Source organism: Salmo salar, chromosome ssa23 (genome assembly GCF_905237065.1).
Source record: "Salmo salar chromosome ssa23, Ssal_v3.1, whole genome shotgun sequence".
NCBI lineage: Eukaryota > Metazoa > Chordata > Actinopteri > Salmoniformes > Salmonidae > Salmo > Salmo salar.
Window position 1 is genome coordinate 9,535,673 of NC_059464.1, and position 17,776 is coordinate 9,553,448.

General features: G+C 42.9%; 1 protein-coding gene across 1 annotated transcript in view; it reads left to right on the plus strand.

Moving 5' to 3' along the window:
* Nucleotides 1-5,485: 5,485 nt before the first annotated feature.
* Nucleotides 5,486-17,776, plus strand: part of LOC106584031 (VWFA and cache domain-containing protein 1) — a 79,981-nt gene continuing 67,690 nt past the window's right edge. The window contains exon 1 of the mRNA XM_014168821.2: nucleotides 5,486-6,005. Coding sequence (XP_014024296.1) covers nucleotides 5,754-6,005 — 252 coding nt within the window. The 5' untranslated portion in view covers nucleotides 5,486-5,753. The remainder of the gene's footprint in view (nucleotides 6,006-17,776) is intronic.

Here is a 17,776-nt window from a genome sequence, read left to right on the forward strand (position 1 = left end):
GACAAAGCCTATTTAAAAACAAGTTATTTTGTTTTCATTAGAATTTGATTAGAATTATTCACTGTCTTTTTAGGCCTTATTAATAGCCTAGTGAATTGAATCTTGCTTATTGACTACGATTGACATGTCCATGTGCAGATCGCAATTTACAGTAAGCCTAGCTCCTATATCAGTATGAATGCTATAGCCTATGTTTAACAATGTACTTCCATATTGAAGCAATGCAACTAGAACAATGTGGACTGCAAACATGTTCAAAGTATTTAGCAAATATGGGGCAGGCTATTTAACGAACTTCATCAAAACCCAGCCCTTTTGCGCCTCTGCCAGCTACTGCACCCATAATTCTGGTTGTGAAAATAGCAAAAATATTTCTGACACACCCCCGTAAGATTTACCATTGCGTTAGAATATAGCCCATAGCCTCAAAACAAGGTTAAAACTTTAATTTTGATATAATGGATGATCAGTCCATCCATAGCTCTGTCTGTGAATTTGAGAGTGGTTACATTTCTCCAGACTAATCCCTCAGGTTTTTACGAAACAGGGGCGGTAAGAACGCTTTGTTATTGTTTCAAGTGCTGATTGCAAATTTATGAAGAGCAAAGTCAGGCATGGGATGCATACACATGCTCATAGGAACGCAGACACGTGTACCTGCACGTACGCTAGAGCTGGGCGATATGGACCAAAATCAATATCAAGATAAATGTAGTGATTTATCACGATAAATTGAATGATACACTTATAACATTAATGTGCACTACAGTTATTTTGTTTATATAACCCTTAAAACTAATACTACTACTTTGAATGTAGTAGCTATCAATTGTCTCATTAACATATGCACACACTGTCATGTCCTGAACAGTAAAGAGGTTATTTTGTTATTATAGTATGGTCAGAGCGTGGCAGGGGGGTGTTTGTCTTGTGTGTTTTGGGTTTGATCTATGTTATCTATTTCTATGTTTTCCCTTCTAGTTCTTCTATTTCTATGTTGTGTATGTTTGGGTTGATCTCTAATTGGAGGCAGCTGATCCTCGTTGCCTCTGATTAGAGATCATATTTAAGTAGGGGTTTTTCTTCATGGGTTTTGTGGGTAGTTGTTTCCTTGTATAGTCAGTGCACCTTACGGGACTGTTTGTTGTTGTTGTTGTTGTTGTTGTTGTTGTTGTTGTTGTTGTTGTTGTTGTTGTTGTTGTTGTTGTTGTTGTTGTTGTCGTCGTCGTCGCGTCGTGTTTAAGTGTGGTTCTTTAATAAATACGAAGATGAGCACTTTATCCGCTGCATTTTGGTCCGATGATTTTTCCTCCTCAGACGACGAAGTATGTGACACACACAAACACTTACACATACTGAGAATGCACCTGTAGCACTCTCCCCATGCAGGTGTGAAGCAGAGAGCTGTCTGTCTCTATGTTTTAATCCTCTCCATTAATAAACACCTCTCCTTGACATTAAAGCTCAGATGAGGTCTCCTCACTGTGGCCTGGACACATGAGGAGGAGGAGAGGAGAAATGTTTTCCTGTACTGCCTTTGTTAAAATGGACAGATATTTCGCCATGGTTTGTTTACTGTTAAAATATATGCTTTTATGCACTGTGCATATATTTGACCCTTCTTCAGCAAACATCCTTCTGTTTGGAAGTGTCTAAAAGCATCTTTTACGACTATGAAAACATCTGACAGGTTCTCAGGCCAAGGACACAAAAACAGACGTCTCATTCATGCTGCGTGTCTGTGCTCTCCATCTGCCCACCGGCTGACTCCCCTGGCTCCGGCTCTGGCCCTCCCACAGCAGGCTCTGAGGAGTGAGGCTGGGACTGAGGCTGGGACGTCTCTACTTCTCTGGGACAGGCAAACACTAATCAGAACACTGGGAATGGGAGAGAGGCTAGTTCCAGGCTACACTCGTAGAAAAAAGCGGTCCAAAAGGGTTCTTTGGCCATCTCTATAGGATTACAGCTACAGTAGAACCCTTTTTGGTTCCAGTTAGAACTATTTTGGGTTCCATGTAGAACCCTCTGTGGAAAGGGTTTTACATGTAATCCAAAAGGTTTCTACCTGGAACCAAAAGGGTTCTACCTGGAATCAAAAAGGGTTCTTCAAAGGGTTTATGAGGGAAGAATTACTTATTTACCTGATTTATTTGATATTAATGGTGAACAATTCATATTTAACTAATAGTAAGACATTTCTGTCCTACTAGTGTGTGTTTTTAGTTCCCTGCAGCTAATCTGGGTTTGGTATGGTCACCAGAAATGGCTTGAGCTGACAAATGAGTTAAAGACTGCATTACATAGACAAGAATGTGTTTTACTAGGGATAGTTTAGGAGTAGATCAATCCCTCATTGTCTCAAAATCATCCTTGCATCTGGGAAACTAAACCAGGGTGGGGTTAAGACAACAACCCCGTACAGATAACGACCGGATGAACCCAGAGTGGCTTATGATGCCCCAATCTGCATGGGATGAGTGGTACCAGTCATGATTAAGCCTTTTTAGTGTCAGCTATATATAGTGCTCTGTATTTGTGTAAAGGTTAGGTTACTCGGTCCAACACTCAAGGGTGTGGGGTCGACCAGCCTCATTATTGCAATAATGAATCAATATTGAATAAAGATGATTGTTTGAAGAAATGACAAAGTCTCTCTCACTTGATCAGAATATTCCACAACAGGTTCTCCTATGGGGACAGCTGAAGGACTGTTTAAGGTTCTAGATTGCACCTTTTTTTTCTAAGAGTGTATATCCCGGATAGACTGAAAAACGTCCTCCCCTCCCTCTGACCATGGATGGTAGCTACTGTATATGAGCAAAATGTTGGAGACTTATAGATAGAGTATCCACCATATTTGAGCCAGCTACCCAGTCCTGGTCAGTGTTACTTTTTATCTTCGAGACTAAAGGGCAAAAGAGGAGACTAGAGTTGAAAATTAGCTGGCAGGCTAAATCTGGCATATTTACAGAAATGCTGATTAAATGTAATTAAGTAGCCTAAAGTAAAATCCTGGTTAAGACATGGCTTCATTGTTGAAAATACATTTTCCAAAGGTCAAAGAAAGAGTAATGACATGGAGAAGGCTAATCGGGTGTTCACATGCAATAGGAGTTATCGGATGTCCGGAGTTCCGACTGGGAAGTTTCAGTTGAATGACCCACCAAGTCGTAATTACAAGTGGGAAACTCAGAGATAATCCTGTTACCCAAGTTGCCGAGTTGTGACGTTTCACCACTGACCTTTCAACTTTTTAACCAAAAGATGACCGCAAATTTGTTTTTGACAATTACACACTTATCAATATGGATAATGTGGAGCTAGTTTGACCTTTTGTCAATGTTAAGCACAAAAGCTAACTTTATTAGTGTCAAAGCCGATTTATGCTTGATCCAGCAATGCGGTCCAGAGGCTCCGTATGGAATTGTACCAATTGCGGAGGTCAAATCTAGCTCCGTACTGCATGGCTGTGTGCCTCCCAAATGTTGTAACAATGCGGAGGGCTCCGTATAGCGCCATATAGCTTTGCATTAACATGATTGGTTGACGGCACTAAACACAAACTCACTTCTTTGACAACTTCCTTCACAACAGCTCTATGAAGCGCAAGAAGTATGAATGCCCTGACTTCTGCAGAGTCCACATCGCAGTAAATGCGGCAAATGCAGAACCTCCCGGATTAACCATAAATTGACTTTAAGGCCATTGGTTATAGGTCTTGTAGTTGAAGAAGCTGACAATGCGCCATCAGTGCATTAAACTACAAACTTTAATGATGAGACTCTGCATAACTCATAAGGGGATATCAAATAAATAAATAATAAGGGGAGAGGGAATGGCGACACCTCCACACACTACATCATGGCAGCTCTGACTGATCTTCTACCAAGAAGCCCTCGCTCTAATACAGGAGTCAATTAGAATACAGGTATGGATGCATGTCACAATAAAAGTCCTATACACATATAAACATCACATTCCAGTCCCACATTATCAACGTTAGCTAGCTTATCAAGCTAGCTGAAATATTACTGGTTGAAGAATTGGCTGACTTCAAAAGCACTTGAACACAATTCGATCTTAGGATTTCCCATTTCTCACTTTCGATGATCACATGAATGTCCCAAAAGACCTCAGCTGGGTCATAATTAAGTTGCGTTCCCCTGCTCAGACGTTGCATGCATCAACCAATGGTTGCGTGACACGTCATCGACTGTGCAGTCGCCAGTGGGGCACCAAATTGATATAACATATGATGAGGTTAGCTGATATGTAAAATACCTATCCAGGCATTGTACGATTTGGCATGCGTCAGCAACGTCTGAGCAGGGGAACACGACTTTACGCTCATGTGTACTATTCTCCAATCAGGGCTTTTTTTAAAGGCGGCTGCTGATTGGAGGTCATCAACTGGATGGAAGTAGGCATGTGGCAGCCCTTCTAAAGAATCACATGAAATGTATATTACTCTGAGCAGGACTTTACTGTCGTTAGAAACCCATATTCTTCCAAACACAGTCACATCTTATTATCAGATCTCAGTTACATGCATAAAATAAAATACAGAGATCATTTAAACGACATACAGTATAGTATTTGGAGTAGCCTAGAACGTTGTGTCTGTTCTGTGAATTACATTATGGACACCGAAGACAGTATGTTCTATGGGAGACTCCAGCCCCGGTTTCACTTGCTTTATATTATGGACACTGAAGACAGTATGTTCTATGGGAGACTCCAGCCCCGGTTTCACTTGCTTTACATTATGGACACTGAAGACAGTATGTTCTATGGGAGACTCCAGCCCCGGTTTTACTTGCTTTACATTATGGACACTGAAGACAGTATTTTCTATGGGAGACTCCAGCCCCGGTTTTACTTGCTTTACATTATGGACACTGAAGACAGTATGTTCTATGGGAGACTCCAGCCCCGGTTTTACTTGCTTTACATTATGGACACTGAAGACAGTATGTTCTATGGGAGACTCCGGTCCCGTGTTTTACTGGCTAGTTTCAATTTCACAAATGAGAAATGTAGCCTATTGGTGAGTTCCAGACCGACTAGGTAAGGCTCCTGCGCAGCCAGTTGGTCCTCCCTCACCTGGGACGACTTTAGAGATTCTTGTTTTTCTACAGTCAAAAGACTACGACATCCACCATTACTACAGTAACATAGCAGTCAACCTAAAGCACTTAAAAAAGTGCGTTAGCCCTATGTAATATCTATTTGCTTGATGAGCATTTCAATAAAAACGATATTCCACAGTGTTTGTCTATACTGTGGTTTGTTGTTTTATAAAATACTATGTTGCTTCTACAGATGTCCAGCAGCTATTGGTAGATTATATGTCCAGCATATTGTTTTACAGTAGCCTAGTTGTTTTGGGAGATCGTTCTCCAAATACAATCCCAATCCATTCCCAACTCAAGAGCCATGCCGTTGTTTTGCTCCCGTACTCCTACTTTCACCCCCATTGTGATTCTCGGGCTTACGCTTTACTGGAGTTGGTGCGGAGTGAGCAGGATCTATCGACAAATGCACAACTATCAGCGCTTTTATGGATTGTATTCTCCTACCTTCGTGGATTTCCAAAATATGAATTGATGTCGTCGTTTAAAGTCGAGGAATTTCGTCTTGACATTAAGGCCAGGTATAGCTACGAAGTTGTAAAATAGTTCCCTTGAAGTTTTTCCCTCAGGGCTGCAAAGCGAATTTCCAGTTTACTATTCAACTACTACCCCAGCCATCATATGGCGAGGCGAGTAGGGGGAGAAGGATCCGTGATTTTAACACGATCTCCATTCACGAATTGGAATAGGAACTCGAGACTCCACTGGTGTAACTTCATGGCTGTTTTTTTTAGCTTTGTGGCAGTATTGTCGCTTCTATGTTGTGGATTTTGTGGCGCTGAAACGGAGTTTTCGATCTTGGAGGAGGCACAAGTTTTAGCCGTACAAATGAAAAAACTGTCCTCGCAGGAGCTTGGAGTCTTCACCATGCAGGTAACCACAATTTTCTGTTTCGATTTCTGTCAACATTCGCCAATTAAAAAAAATAATAATTCGACAACATACTTTTTAAATAGATTTTATCTAGTCCTAATTGCGCATTGTATCATGAATTGGTTCATTTGCAGTCTACAATCGGCAAATGTATGTTGCATTATCTTTAGTTGCTACATGGTTGCAGTGCTACACTGTTGTAACTGTTGTCAGAAATGTAATTAATGTTCCATCAAACTATATCGATTACAGCCGCGTTCTTTCTTAGATGGTTGTATATTTACCTTTTTGAATGGCTCAGTAGCAACCATTCTGAAAGGCGTTCTCTTCGAAGGATCTTGACAATGTTGCTGCGTAACAGCACCTTGAAATAGTTGGTGTTGGGACACATTATCTGGAACTTTATCGCTTATAGGAAGGATTAATTCAAGGGGTCGGAGGATCAATTATTCTGATAACGTTGTTTGCTGGCAGGATTTCGACATTGGTTAACCGCATTATCTTCTCAGAACCTTTTATTATTGGCGTGACAAATGTTTTGGCGGCCTATAGCATAAAACACCCAAATTGGTGTGTGAATGAAGGGGAGGAAGAGGGTTTCTTTGAACTTCAAACACTGGGTTCACATTTCCCCCTCCTGTCACCACTGCTCCTATTCTAATGAATAGTATGACACTGCTACATATTAATTTATTCGATATGCCGTTAATTTGAATAAAGAAACATAATATTTTAGCCGGAGTTTATACTTATTTTCCCTTTGCCTGATTGTAGGCTATGATGAGAACACCAGTAATTAGAATGGTTGTTTATTTGATAGTTGTACATTTTAATTATAGATGGATTTAAATTACTAGGCTACCTTAATTTTGCTTCCACATTTTGTGGACTGTGTAGTTATTTTGTGAGTACAAAGTGTATTGTACACAATAGCATGCCATTACAGATTGATACTTAATTTTTATAAACCTTTCTAAATATCCCAGAAAATAAATCTGTGTTATTTGAAATATAACCCAGACTACTTCTGTAATGGGAAACACTGTTTTGTATTGTTCATTTTGAAGGTAGTGTCTCTTGATCAACAAATGGCTAACCGACTATACTACAGTGGTGGCTGTGAGACATGTGGTGATGAAGGGGGTTACTTCAGAGGCAGGCCCCGTAGTTCTGGTCAGTAGGGGGCCCGGCCCAAATTGTGTTTCATCTCCCCACTACTCTTCATCCTACCACTGAGACCCAGCTTTCAGGCCTGCTCTGATAACCGGAGCCTCCTTTGTCACGATTTCTCTCTCCTTTCTCTATTCTCTTGCCCCCTTCACAATTTCTCTCTCTCATTCTATCTGTTTTTATTTTGTTCACTCTGTTTTTCTCTCCCTCTCTCTCTCTCTCATTGGCCTCACAATATCATATTATCCATTTTATTTTACGATTGATGTCTTTAAATATTCCTGCCTTTGCTGTGGTGTACTTCTAATGAGTGGACTGAATGAAAGCTCATATTCTGTCTTCTGGTTTGAGGCTGAGGTCTGTTTGTTTCTGATTTATCCCACAAAAACATTTCATGCCAAAATGTATTTTCATCGTTTCCCTTAAAAAAAAAAAATGCAACATTCTAGGTTGACTCATATTATTTTACAAGCTGTACAAATCTAACTTGGCATTTAGCTCATTTCTCATTTAATTCAGGTGTTGCTTTGATATAAATCTGTGTTTGGTCAGACCTCTGACCACACAGCTAGGTGATGTGAATCCAGTCAAAACAGTAATCTGCCCATGTAAATAAATCCTGAGATGTGGCTACGGGATGGTAGCTCTCTGCCCTGACACCTGTGTGTTGCTGCTTAGTCAGACACGGTCCGGCCCGGGCCTGTTGCTCCAGGTGTGTAGGACGGTCTCTAGCAATGCTACCTGGGATTTTCCATATGCTGTGGTCAGGATGAGGTGCTCCCGCCATGGCGAAGCCAGGGGGAATATGACAGGGAAAAAAGACAAGATGCACAAAATAATCGGATAAAATTCCTGTGCTCATGGTGTGGTTTCTAACAGAGGTTTAGGCCAGTCCATTTTTGCTGCTTTTTAATGAACCAAACCTCACTTTGTCCTCTTAACTCCAAATCTGTGGATGTAATGCAACACCAACCAAACCCCCATCCCCAAACCCTGGTCTTGTTTGTAATTTGATGTGTGCCACTGCCCTGTCATGGTTTCTTGAGTCAATGGGTCAAATTGATGCAATCTGTCAGTGAGTTATTCAATTATCAAGGGAGCCTGGTAGCACAGACAACCCTATGTTCTCAATCGTGTTTGTAACTTAACGCGTCGATAATCAAGTGCTTCTGTGGAGAGGAGCTTTGGTGATGAGTGAGTAGGCCTACCCCTGCAAGCATTTTTAGGGCATTCAGTGGTTGAAATTGTTATAATTTTGAAAGAATAATTGTTGACCCAATTTTAGCTGGTTTTGAAGTTTTAAAATCTAAAGTTGAACAAACAGATGTTTTGGTTGATATTTTTATACACTAGTGCGGTGGTCACCAACCGGGCGGTCGACTGGTCCGTCTTCAAGGCATTCCTAGTCAATCACCAAACATTTCTGTAGAAAAGCTTGTGCTCCCTTTTTTGTTTTGTTTCGCCGTTGAAGATAGGTGCACTTGATTCAGAAACTCTGCGCGCTGGATAGGAAAAGCGTTCCCATTTTGAACCATTTAATTTGCAAACTCATGCTACCTGGCGCACCGGGAGAGCTGTGGCTAAATCGCATAGCTCAAATCTCCATGCCTACAGCTTGTACAACCCCGGCCCCAGCTAAGTTTGATACTAGCCTACTTGACATATCATAACTTTTAAAACAATGACCAGAGAGTCTGTCAAAGAATACAGCAAAGTGATGCTGTCTTTTTAGTGAGTTCATGTTTTGCAAGTTTTTATTCAACACTTTTACAAAACATAAAACACACTTCTCCCTACTTCCACTCGTGCTGGAATTAATGAATTGCCAAGTGTATTGATAGGCCTGTGTTTTATTATTAGCATCTCGTCGTGTCTATTTTAATGTCAAGGAATATTTCACTTTCTCTCGTCATAGGAACAACATGAATTTGTGCCTGAGAGGGATGCGTTGCGAATTGAGTTTCGCCATCAGGTGGAGGACAATGTGGGAAGTCTCACCAGAGAAAAGGAGTGAGCAGGGACCGTGAGAGCTAGACCCTCTGCTGCTCTCTCCCTCCGCTCAGACTAATGCTGTGTTCAAGGCAACTGGGAACTCGGAAATCTCACACTAATGCTGTGTTCAAAGCTACTGGGAACTCGGGCATCCTTTCTAGAGCTCTGGCCTGAAGATCACGGACATGATTTGACCCCCCCCCCCACCGGGTTCCCAGCTGTCTTGAAAGCACCATGACCATCAGATGCAGGTACCATCAGACCAGTAAAATAATAAAACAAATTATTTAAATTTGTGTTCAGCTGTGCCTCGTGCTACATGAACTGATTTATTTTGTTATCAAAGCTCAAGTTTTGAAATATGATATGGTCTGAGAATAATATTGGCGGGCCAAGCATATAGCTGATATGCTGTGGTAATGTTTTAGGCCTACTGCACAAAACTCATTTCTACAGAACAGTTTTTAATAGGTTAATGTAAAAAAAAAAAAAATTCAGTCATGTTTAAAAAATACATCTGAGCAGTACATCTCTGCTTGCTAAGTTATGTTGACTCAGTAAAGGTTGGTGGCCACTGCAGTAGTGGATGTATTCTCTATCAACTGTTGAGACACACTGGCAGGTAGCCTAGTGGTTAGAGCGTTGGACTAGTAACCGAAAGGTTGCAAGATCGAATCCCCGAGCGGACAAGGTTATAAAATATGTCTTTCTGCCCCTGAACAAGGCAGTAAACCCACTGTTCCTAGGCTGTAATTGAAAATAAGAATTTGCTCTTAACTGACTTTCCTAGTTAAATAAGGTTAAAAAAATAAGTAATAAATAAAAAAAACACCGACCCAGGCCAACAGTATAGCCTTTAGTTCCAGTTAGGCCTAGCGAACTAAGCAGAGCATAGGGAATACATTATAAGCTTGGTTAGACCTCTCTCTCGACACATCCTATCTCACCTCGCTCTCGTCCTCTCTCCCATTCGTCAAAAGACAAACTATAAAATGCACAGAAATATTCCGAATTCCTGATGTTTCTCTGCACACTCAGAAAGATGGCTTCATCTAGATCAGTATTTCCGAATCCTGTGGCGGTTACCAGCCCTGGCTCTCACATCCATCACTCTTGGGCGTGCTGGGGTGGGGTGGCTGGGTCTCTGTGGTGGGCCTGCGGCTGTTGCCCTCCCGGCCCCCCGGCTACTTTACTCCCTTGCACATGTTTCTCTGACGGGGTGAGCTGCTACTCCTTTGTTCCGATGCCTGAACTCCCACTGACCTCGCCTCTTTAAAAAAAAAAAAAAGCTGTGTTCTGTTTGTTCAAAAGATCTAGAAATTTGTTACTGGGTGATCTTCCTTTTTGGGTTTATGGGCTCTCTGTCATTGTACGGAAGTCTCCCTTCATATTCCATTTTGTTTTACGTTTAAGCAGTAGTTCACAATTCCACGTAGTATTTGTTCATAGGCAAGGTTTTGGGACCAGGGACCAGTCTTGTTTACTTATTGGAGCAATTTAAGATGTGTGTAAAAAAATGTTTGGTTGTCAAGAAGAACCTAGTGAAATAGCTCATTTCTGAAGCAGTATGCTCCCTCGCTTCCAATGCTGCAGGAGACTAGCCATGGCAACATTTTCAATACATGTGAGTTGCTTGTGTTTCAGCCTTGCTCCAGGCAGTGAGATACTCAATCCCCTTGTTTCAGCCCCTTTTAACCCCCCCCCATCTCCCCTCGCCAAGGCGAGGAATGAATAAAATGGTGAACAGCATTGTTCGAGATGAAGGATTGACGGTCCAGTCTCCAGAATACGGCTGTTTTCCAAATGTCACACTATATAGGCCCCTGTGGGCCCTTTTCGAAAAGTAGTGCACTATAAAGGGAATAGGGGGCCATTTGGGACATAGTCTCATCTGGTCTGGACAAAAGGAGTGAGTTACAGTATGACTTTCAGAGTTGATCTCCTTTCCTTCCCGCCTGAGTTGACTGGTCTGGGCCAGCTGCTGGGTTTAAATCAGTTGGTACGCTACGGCTTGGTCGACTAGATCATTTATCTGATGGGATTCCCACATACCTTTTTTTTTTGTTGTAAAAGTATTTTTTATTGTTGTATGTTCTCAGACCAAATCGTCTTTCAATGTTTTTAAGTTAGCTCGCTACCGCTTCAGTTTTTGCTCTTATCCTCTTTTTCCCCCCCCTCTCTCTCCTACCTTCCTGGTATCTTGTACAAACCTTCACCTGGGATGCCATGCTGGAGTTAAGAATCAGGAGGGAATGTTCCTCTGCAACTGTCTCACTTAAATGGACCAAAACATTGGGCTATATTTCTGTTTTTCCTTAGTCATAGAAAACCGCTTTGGCCTCCTCACATTCCTGAATTTCCTGATCTTTTTTTTTTTTAAATCAGTTCCATCAAGCTATGTTCCCTTCGAGCGTCAGGTGATCCGTTGGTTAGGCCCAGAAACTGAAGTTGGGGTGGCCAGTAATAAGAAATGGCACAATCCAGTTAGCCTAACACTCTCCTCTCAATCTCTCTCTCTCTCTCTCTCGCTCTCAGAAAAGGAGCTTTATGGTAGCCTGTCTTTGTGTGTGTGTGTCTCGGGGGGGGGATCCCTGTGTGTCGATCCAGCACGCATGACCCAGTATAGCAGGGCAGAGACCTCTCCATACCACCCCTTCACTCACCACAATGGGCTTGGCTAAAATTAACTGAACTCCCGAAACAGAAAGAGGTAAAGAATAAGGAAGGGGGGATGGGGAGGAGCAGGCACACTGTTGAGGGAAGTAGGGAGATCAATGGCTACCCTCCCTCCCCTCCTACAGCCCTGTACGTTTGTTAGCTCTTGAGAATTCCCCAACCCCCCCCCCTCTTCTATTCTCTTCTCACTCTTCTTCAGGAGGCTTTGCATTTCCAATGAGGGGAGAGTTGGAGCCCCCACTGTTACGAGACCAGGTTGGTTTTCAGTCGCAAGCTTTGGCTCTGTTCTCGCGAATTTAAGGAGAATATCGAGAGCTGTAACGTGAACATGCGTGTTTCTGACGTCTCAAACGCTACCTCCGGAGGTCGCATGCCACTTGCCCGACAGTTGCCCCCCCCCCTTAAGCAGAGCAGTGTAAACAGAATTGTCTCGTTTAGCTCAACGTTCATGAAGCAAAAAAATCCTAATAGCAGAGGAATTATTTTCAAACAGCTGTAATGTATAGACATTTTCACAATATTTTGAACTTGTTTTATTGAGTTTTACCTGAGATTGCAGTGACATGCTGTTACGTTCTAAAATTGTTGCCGTATCTTAATAGATGTAAAGTCCCTGTTGAGGGGACCTGTGTGGTTCTGGTACCGGTTCAACATTTTTTTTTGGTGGCGTAGGATGTGAAATGTAAAACCACTTGAAGTTGGGATGTCCCTCCTACCATTTTATTCGGTCTTCCGACTGTGCATTAACTCCTGTCTGAACCCTACCCCACAGCCACTGACAGAGCACATGCCTGCAGTCCTTACACCGTAACGCAGCAGGAGAGAGCGCTTTCATTGCTCTAACACATCCAGAGATCCATTTTTATAGCCGTGAATTAAAATGAATCATAGATTTTAAACCAAAAAGCACTTTTTTTTTTGTCATAGATTAATATGAGATCAAAGGCGAGTTCCTAATGATTTCAGGAGGCCAAGCTAGAGCTCTGTGAGACGTTCACAGCGATGGAGGCAGACGTTTTGATTAAGAGAGACCTTTAGAAAATACGGACATTTTCTCTAACACTAAACATACAAATATGTATTTAACAGTTGTAAGAAAGGTGAAATCTTAGTTAGTCGTTTTAGGAATAAATGTTGACGTTTGATATGCTAACATGATTAGCTAGCGTTATTGTCTTGCAAGCTACATTTAGCTAGGCTAATGCCTGTATGAATGAGAAAATAAACCCTTTAATTGTCTGACCATGCTTGTGAATTGTTGCGTTATTCAGGTGTAGAGGAAACGCCCCTTGCATTGTTGAATAGTTTGCAAGCTTACTGGCTAGTCAGCGGCTACTGATATTTATGGTAAGTATGGAGCGGAAGAGCGAAAGGTAGAAAAAAGGTTGTTGTCTTAGATTTAAATGTTTAAAGGTCAACTGCCCCATAGAACCAACTTCTCTGCTTGGCCTGTGTGGCATTGATATGAGTCAGAAATGTTCATTTCTAGTGTCAAAATGGACCTCAAAGTGTAAATAGGATAATTTTGGTATTAATGTCAGTCTCGTCCAAAACCGAATTTGGTAAGGGACTGTCATGACTTGAGGGTTTGAATTACAATTATGTCAACAATTCATGTCCCCTTTTTGCTTATTAACACGTGGTGGCATTGTGTTTTCTGGGAAAAGACTGGGCGTGTTCGCTTTGCGTGGCTGAGACCTCTCCTTAGGAGGACCAATTGAATGGTAAATGAGCAAAACCCCCCGCGTACCATGCAAAAAATGAATTCCCCCAGACAACACAGTGCATCTTTGGTAGGAACCTTGAAGTGCAATGCACACATTGATCGGAAAATAGCTACTCTAGTGAAACTAGGCTTCCCGTAAAGTTGTTGGAAGAATCAGACGGGCAGGATATGTATTACATCCGACGCTAGCTCCAAGTTCTGCGGGCCGTCAAACGCGAGACTGTGCCTGGTGTTGGTTACGGTAGCTCGATACACTGACCCAGAAAATATCAACGCAACAATTTCAACGGTTTTACCGAGTCACAGTTCACATAAGGAAATCAGTCAATTGAAATGAATAAATTAGGGCCTTAATCTATGGATTTCACATGACTCAGAATACAGATATGCTTCTGTTTGGTTACATTTAAAAAATAAAAGTAGGAGCGTGGGTCAGAAAACCAGTCAGTATCTGATCTGACCACCATTTTCCTCATGCAGCGTGCGACACATCTCCTTCGCATTGAGTTGATCAGGCTGTTGATTGTGGCCTGTGGAATGTTGTCCCACTACTTCCCAAACATGCTCAATGGGTGATATCTCTGGTGAGTATGCAGGCCATGGAAGAAATAGGACGTTTTCAGCTTCCAGGAATTGTGTACAGATCCTTGCGACATGGGGCCGTGCGTTATCATGCTGAAACATGAGGTGATGGCGCCAGATGAATGGCACGACAATGGGCCTCAGGATCTCATCACGGTATTTCTGTGCATTCAAATTGCCATCAATTAAAATGCAATTGTGTTGTCTGTAGCTTATGCCTGCCCTTACCATACCGCCACCATGGGGCACTCTGTTCACAACATTGTCATCAGCAACCTGCTCGCCCCACACGATGCCATACACGTTGTCTGCCATCTGCCCGGTACAGTGGAAACCGGGATTAATCCGTGAAGAGCACACTTCAGTGGTCAACGAAGGTGAGCATTTGGCCACTGAAGTCGGTCACGACGCCAAGCTGTAGTCGGGTCACGATCCTGGTGAGGACGACGAGCACGCAGGTGAGCATACCTGAGACGGTTTCTGACATTTTGTGCAGAAATTCTTCAGTTGTGCAAAACCCACAGTTTCATCAGCTGTCCGGGTGGCTGGTCTGACTCTCGACGGTGAAGAAGCCGGGTGTGGTGGTCATGGGTTGTCGTGGTTACACTTGGCCTGCGGTTGTGAGGCCGGTTGGACTTACTGCCAAATTCTCGAAAAAGATGGAGGCAGCTTATGGTAGAGAAATTAACAAAAAATATCTGGCAACAGCTCTGGTGAGCATTCCTGCAGTCAGCATGCCACTTGCAGGCTCCCTCAACTTAACGGTGTGTTGTGACAAAACTGCACATTTTAGTAGCCAGCACAAGCTGCACCTGTGTAATGATCATTGTGTTTATTTCGCTCCCTTGAAAAGTCATTCTCTCAGGTGGATGGATTATCTTGGCAAATGAGAGATGCGTATAGAACATTTCTGGGATCTTTCATTTCAGCTCATGAAACATGGGATGAACACTACATGCTGCGGTTTGTGTTTTAGTTGATAATGCTAGCGAGTAGCAAGGTGTTGCAGAACGAGTGTCCTATGAAACACGTTCCAGACACTGGTTCTTGCCATCTTGGCATAACTGATTTTTTTACAGTGTTTTTTTTTCAATGTCCTCGGGCCTACGGTGTTTATAGTGGAAGTGACTTGGATGGTGTTCAGGCCCTGCTGATGAGCAGCAAAAGGGAAGTAAAGGAGATGTTTGGACTTTGTGGCGCAGGTCCTAATCCAGGCCCTTGTCATCTCCCGTCTGGACTACTGCAACTCGCTTTTGGCTGGGCTCCCCGCTTCTGCCATTATTAAACCCCTGCAACTTATCCAGAACGCCGCAGCCCGCCTGGTGTTCATCCTTTCCAAATTCTCTCATGTCACCCCGCTCATCCGCACACTCCACTGGCTTCCTTCCAGTCGAAGCTCGCATCCACTGTAAGACCATGGTACTTTCTAACAGAGCATCAAGATGAACTGCCTTTCCCAACCTTCAGGCTACGCTCAAACCCTACACCACAACCAGAGTACGCTGTTCTGCCACCTCTGGTCTCTTGGCCCTGCCACCCCTACAGGAGGGCAGCTCCTGCTCAGCCCAGTCCAAACTCTTCTCTGTCCTGGAACCCAAATGGTGGAACCAGCTTCCTCCTGATGCTAGGAAAGCAGAGTCCCTGCCCGTCTTCCAAAAACATCTGAAACCCTACCCTCTTCAAAGACTATCTTTAAATAGGAAGTGACCCTGGCTGAACTCTGACCACTTGTCTCGCTGTAACACAATGTTGTTTGGCAGATGAAAGGATAAAAGGAGTGGTGGTCTTTTTTCTTGTCTTTTTTTTTTAGAAAGGAGAGTGGAGGGAAAATAGCTCACTAATTCGGAGACCACTTTCATACACAGACAAAGTTTCCACTAATTTACCATGCCTGCAACTTTTTACCTGCTATTTGTTATAAAGGGGTAGAGGCTAAAATACCTCATGATTCCTGCATTTTCCAACCCTGTATCCAAAATACAGGAATCGGGTCCTGAATGGTTCTCTGCTTCTATACAGTAAATTAATTAACACTTCAATTGTTTAACACCTTCCTAATTTGAAATGCAAACAGTCCCACTGGTTTAACACACGCCAGCCCTCCCAATGTGCCAATTACCCACTGATATGTATAGATGGGGTACACATACAAGAAAGTGATAAATAACCAGCTGTTTAAAAAGGGGGTCATATAAACATTGCCTTCTATTTATTTTTTTATTTTTTTACAGGTAATATACCACATCTTCTTTCTGAAAAGGGTAATAGAGTAGTGTTGGGTGCTTTGAGTGAGAGGGGAGACCAGGTGTGTGAGAGAGAGAGACACACACACACACACACACACACACACACACACGCGCAGCTGTGTTTGGCTATCAGTGTCTCTAAGCTCAGAGCTCTGTCTGCCGAGGACTGGGTCATGTTATCTGGACTGACTCACTGGCTGGTTGGGTATGGCAAAACGGACATTAGCAGCACCAAACGGGCCCGCTGCTCAACATCAAACTGTACATTTCCTCCTGCTACTATGTCAACATTACACGACATGGCTGTCAGAAGAATACAGCTCGTATGGGCTGGGCTGTATGGGCTGGCCGCTTTGTGTCCCAGATCTGTCCCAGATCTACTGGGTTGAGTCTTTCTCTTTCTGTGACTTTGTGTGTGTCTGTCTGTCTGTAAGTTTATGACCCAACGAGTAAGAGGTGTGATTTATTTAGATGCAGAAAAGAGATTTGGCGTAGATATGCCTGTCTTGGTGGAAGTGAGGTCATACCGCCCAGCCCTATGATTTATAGTCCTCCCCCAGTCTCCTTTTCAGCACATTTATCACCTGATTTACTTAACAAAAGGCACATCTCAGTAGGTGGTCCAGGTATCCTCAAGACACATGGGTGGGGGGGGGGGCATTTCCTCTTTTGTCCCTCAAGCAGGGAGGGGGTGGGGGGGGCAGTGATACCATCACAAATTCCTGATCAGACGATCTCCTTGAATGCCCCATTGTTTGAAATTAGCAGCGCTATTTTGCAACACTATTTTGTTTTTACCATTTTAGTGTGTGTACTTTACTGTATTTATACTTGGGATATTGTTTTTAAACTAAAAAAAGAAAAAGATGATTGATGGTAAACTGGCAGTATATGGGTATAGCCTGGTACCCAGAACTACCCTCTGTCATTCTTTTCAGGGTGTGAGTTGGGTTGAGTACCCAGTCTTTTAGAGGCTTGTGGTGCACTTGTTAGGTCAAATCAAATTTTCTTTGTCACTTGCGCCGAATACAACCTTACAGTGAAATGCTTTTTAGCCAAAACCAACAATGCAGTTAAAAAAATGTATATGTGTGTGTAACAAATAATTAGAGAGCAGCAGTAAAATAACAACAGCGAGGCTATATACAGGGGGTACCGGTAAAGAGTCAGTGTGCGGGGGCACCGGTTAGTCGAGGTAATTGAGGTGGTTGTCTGTGCCAAGGCTGGTGGGCTGGCGGGTCCTGTGCCAACGCGCCTCTAGCAGAGCCTTGGAGACAGCTTGTGTCAGTCCCTGGTCCCTGGCGTCTGCTGAAAGAGCTGGTGTGTGTGTGTGTGTGTGTGTGTGTGTGTGTGTGTGTGTGTGTGTGTGTGTGTGTGTG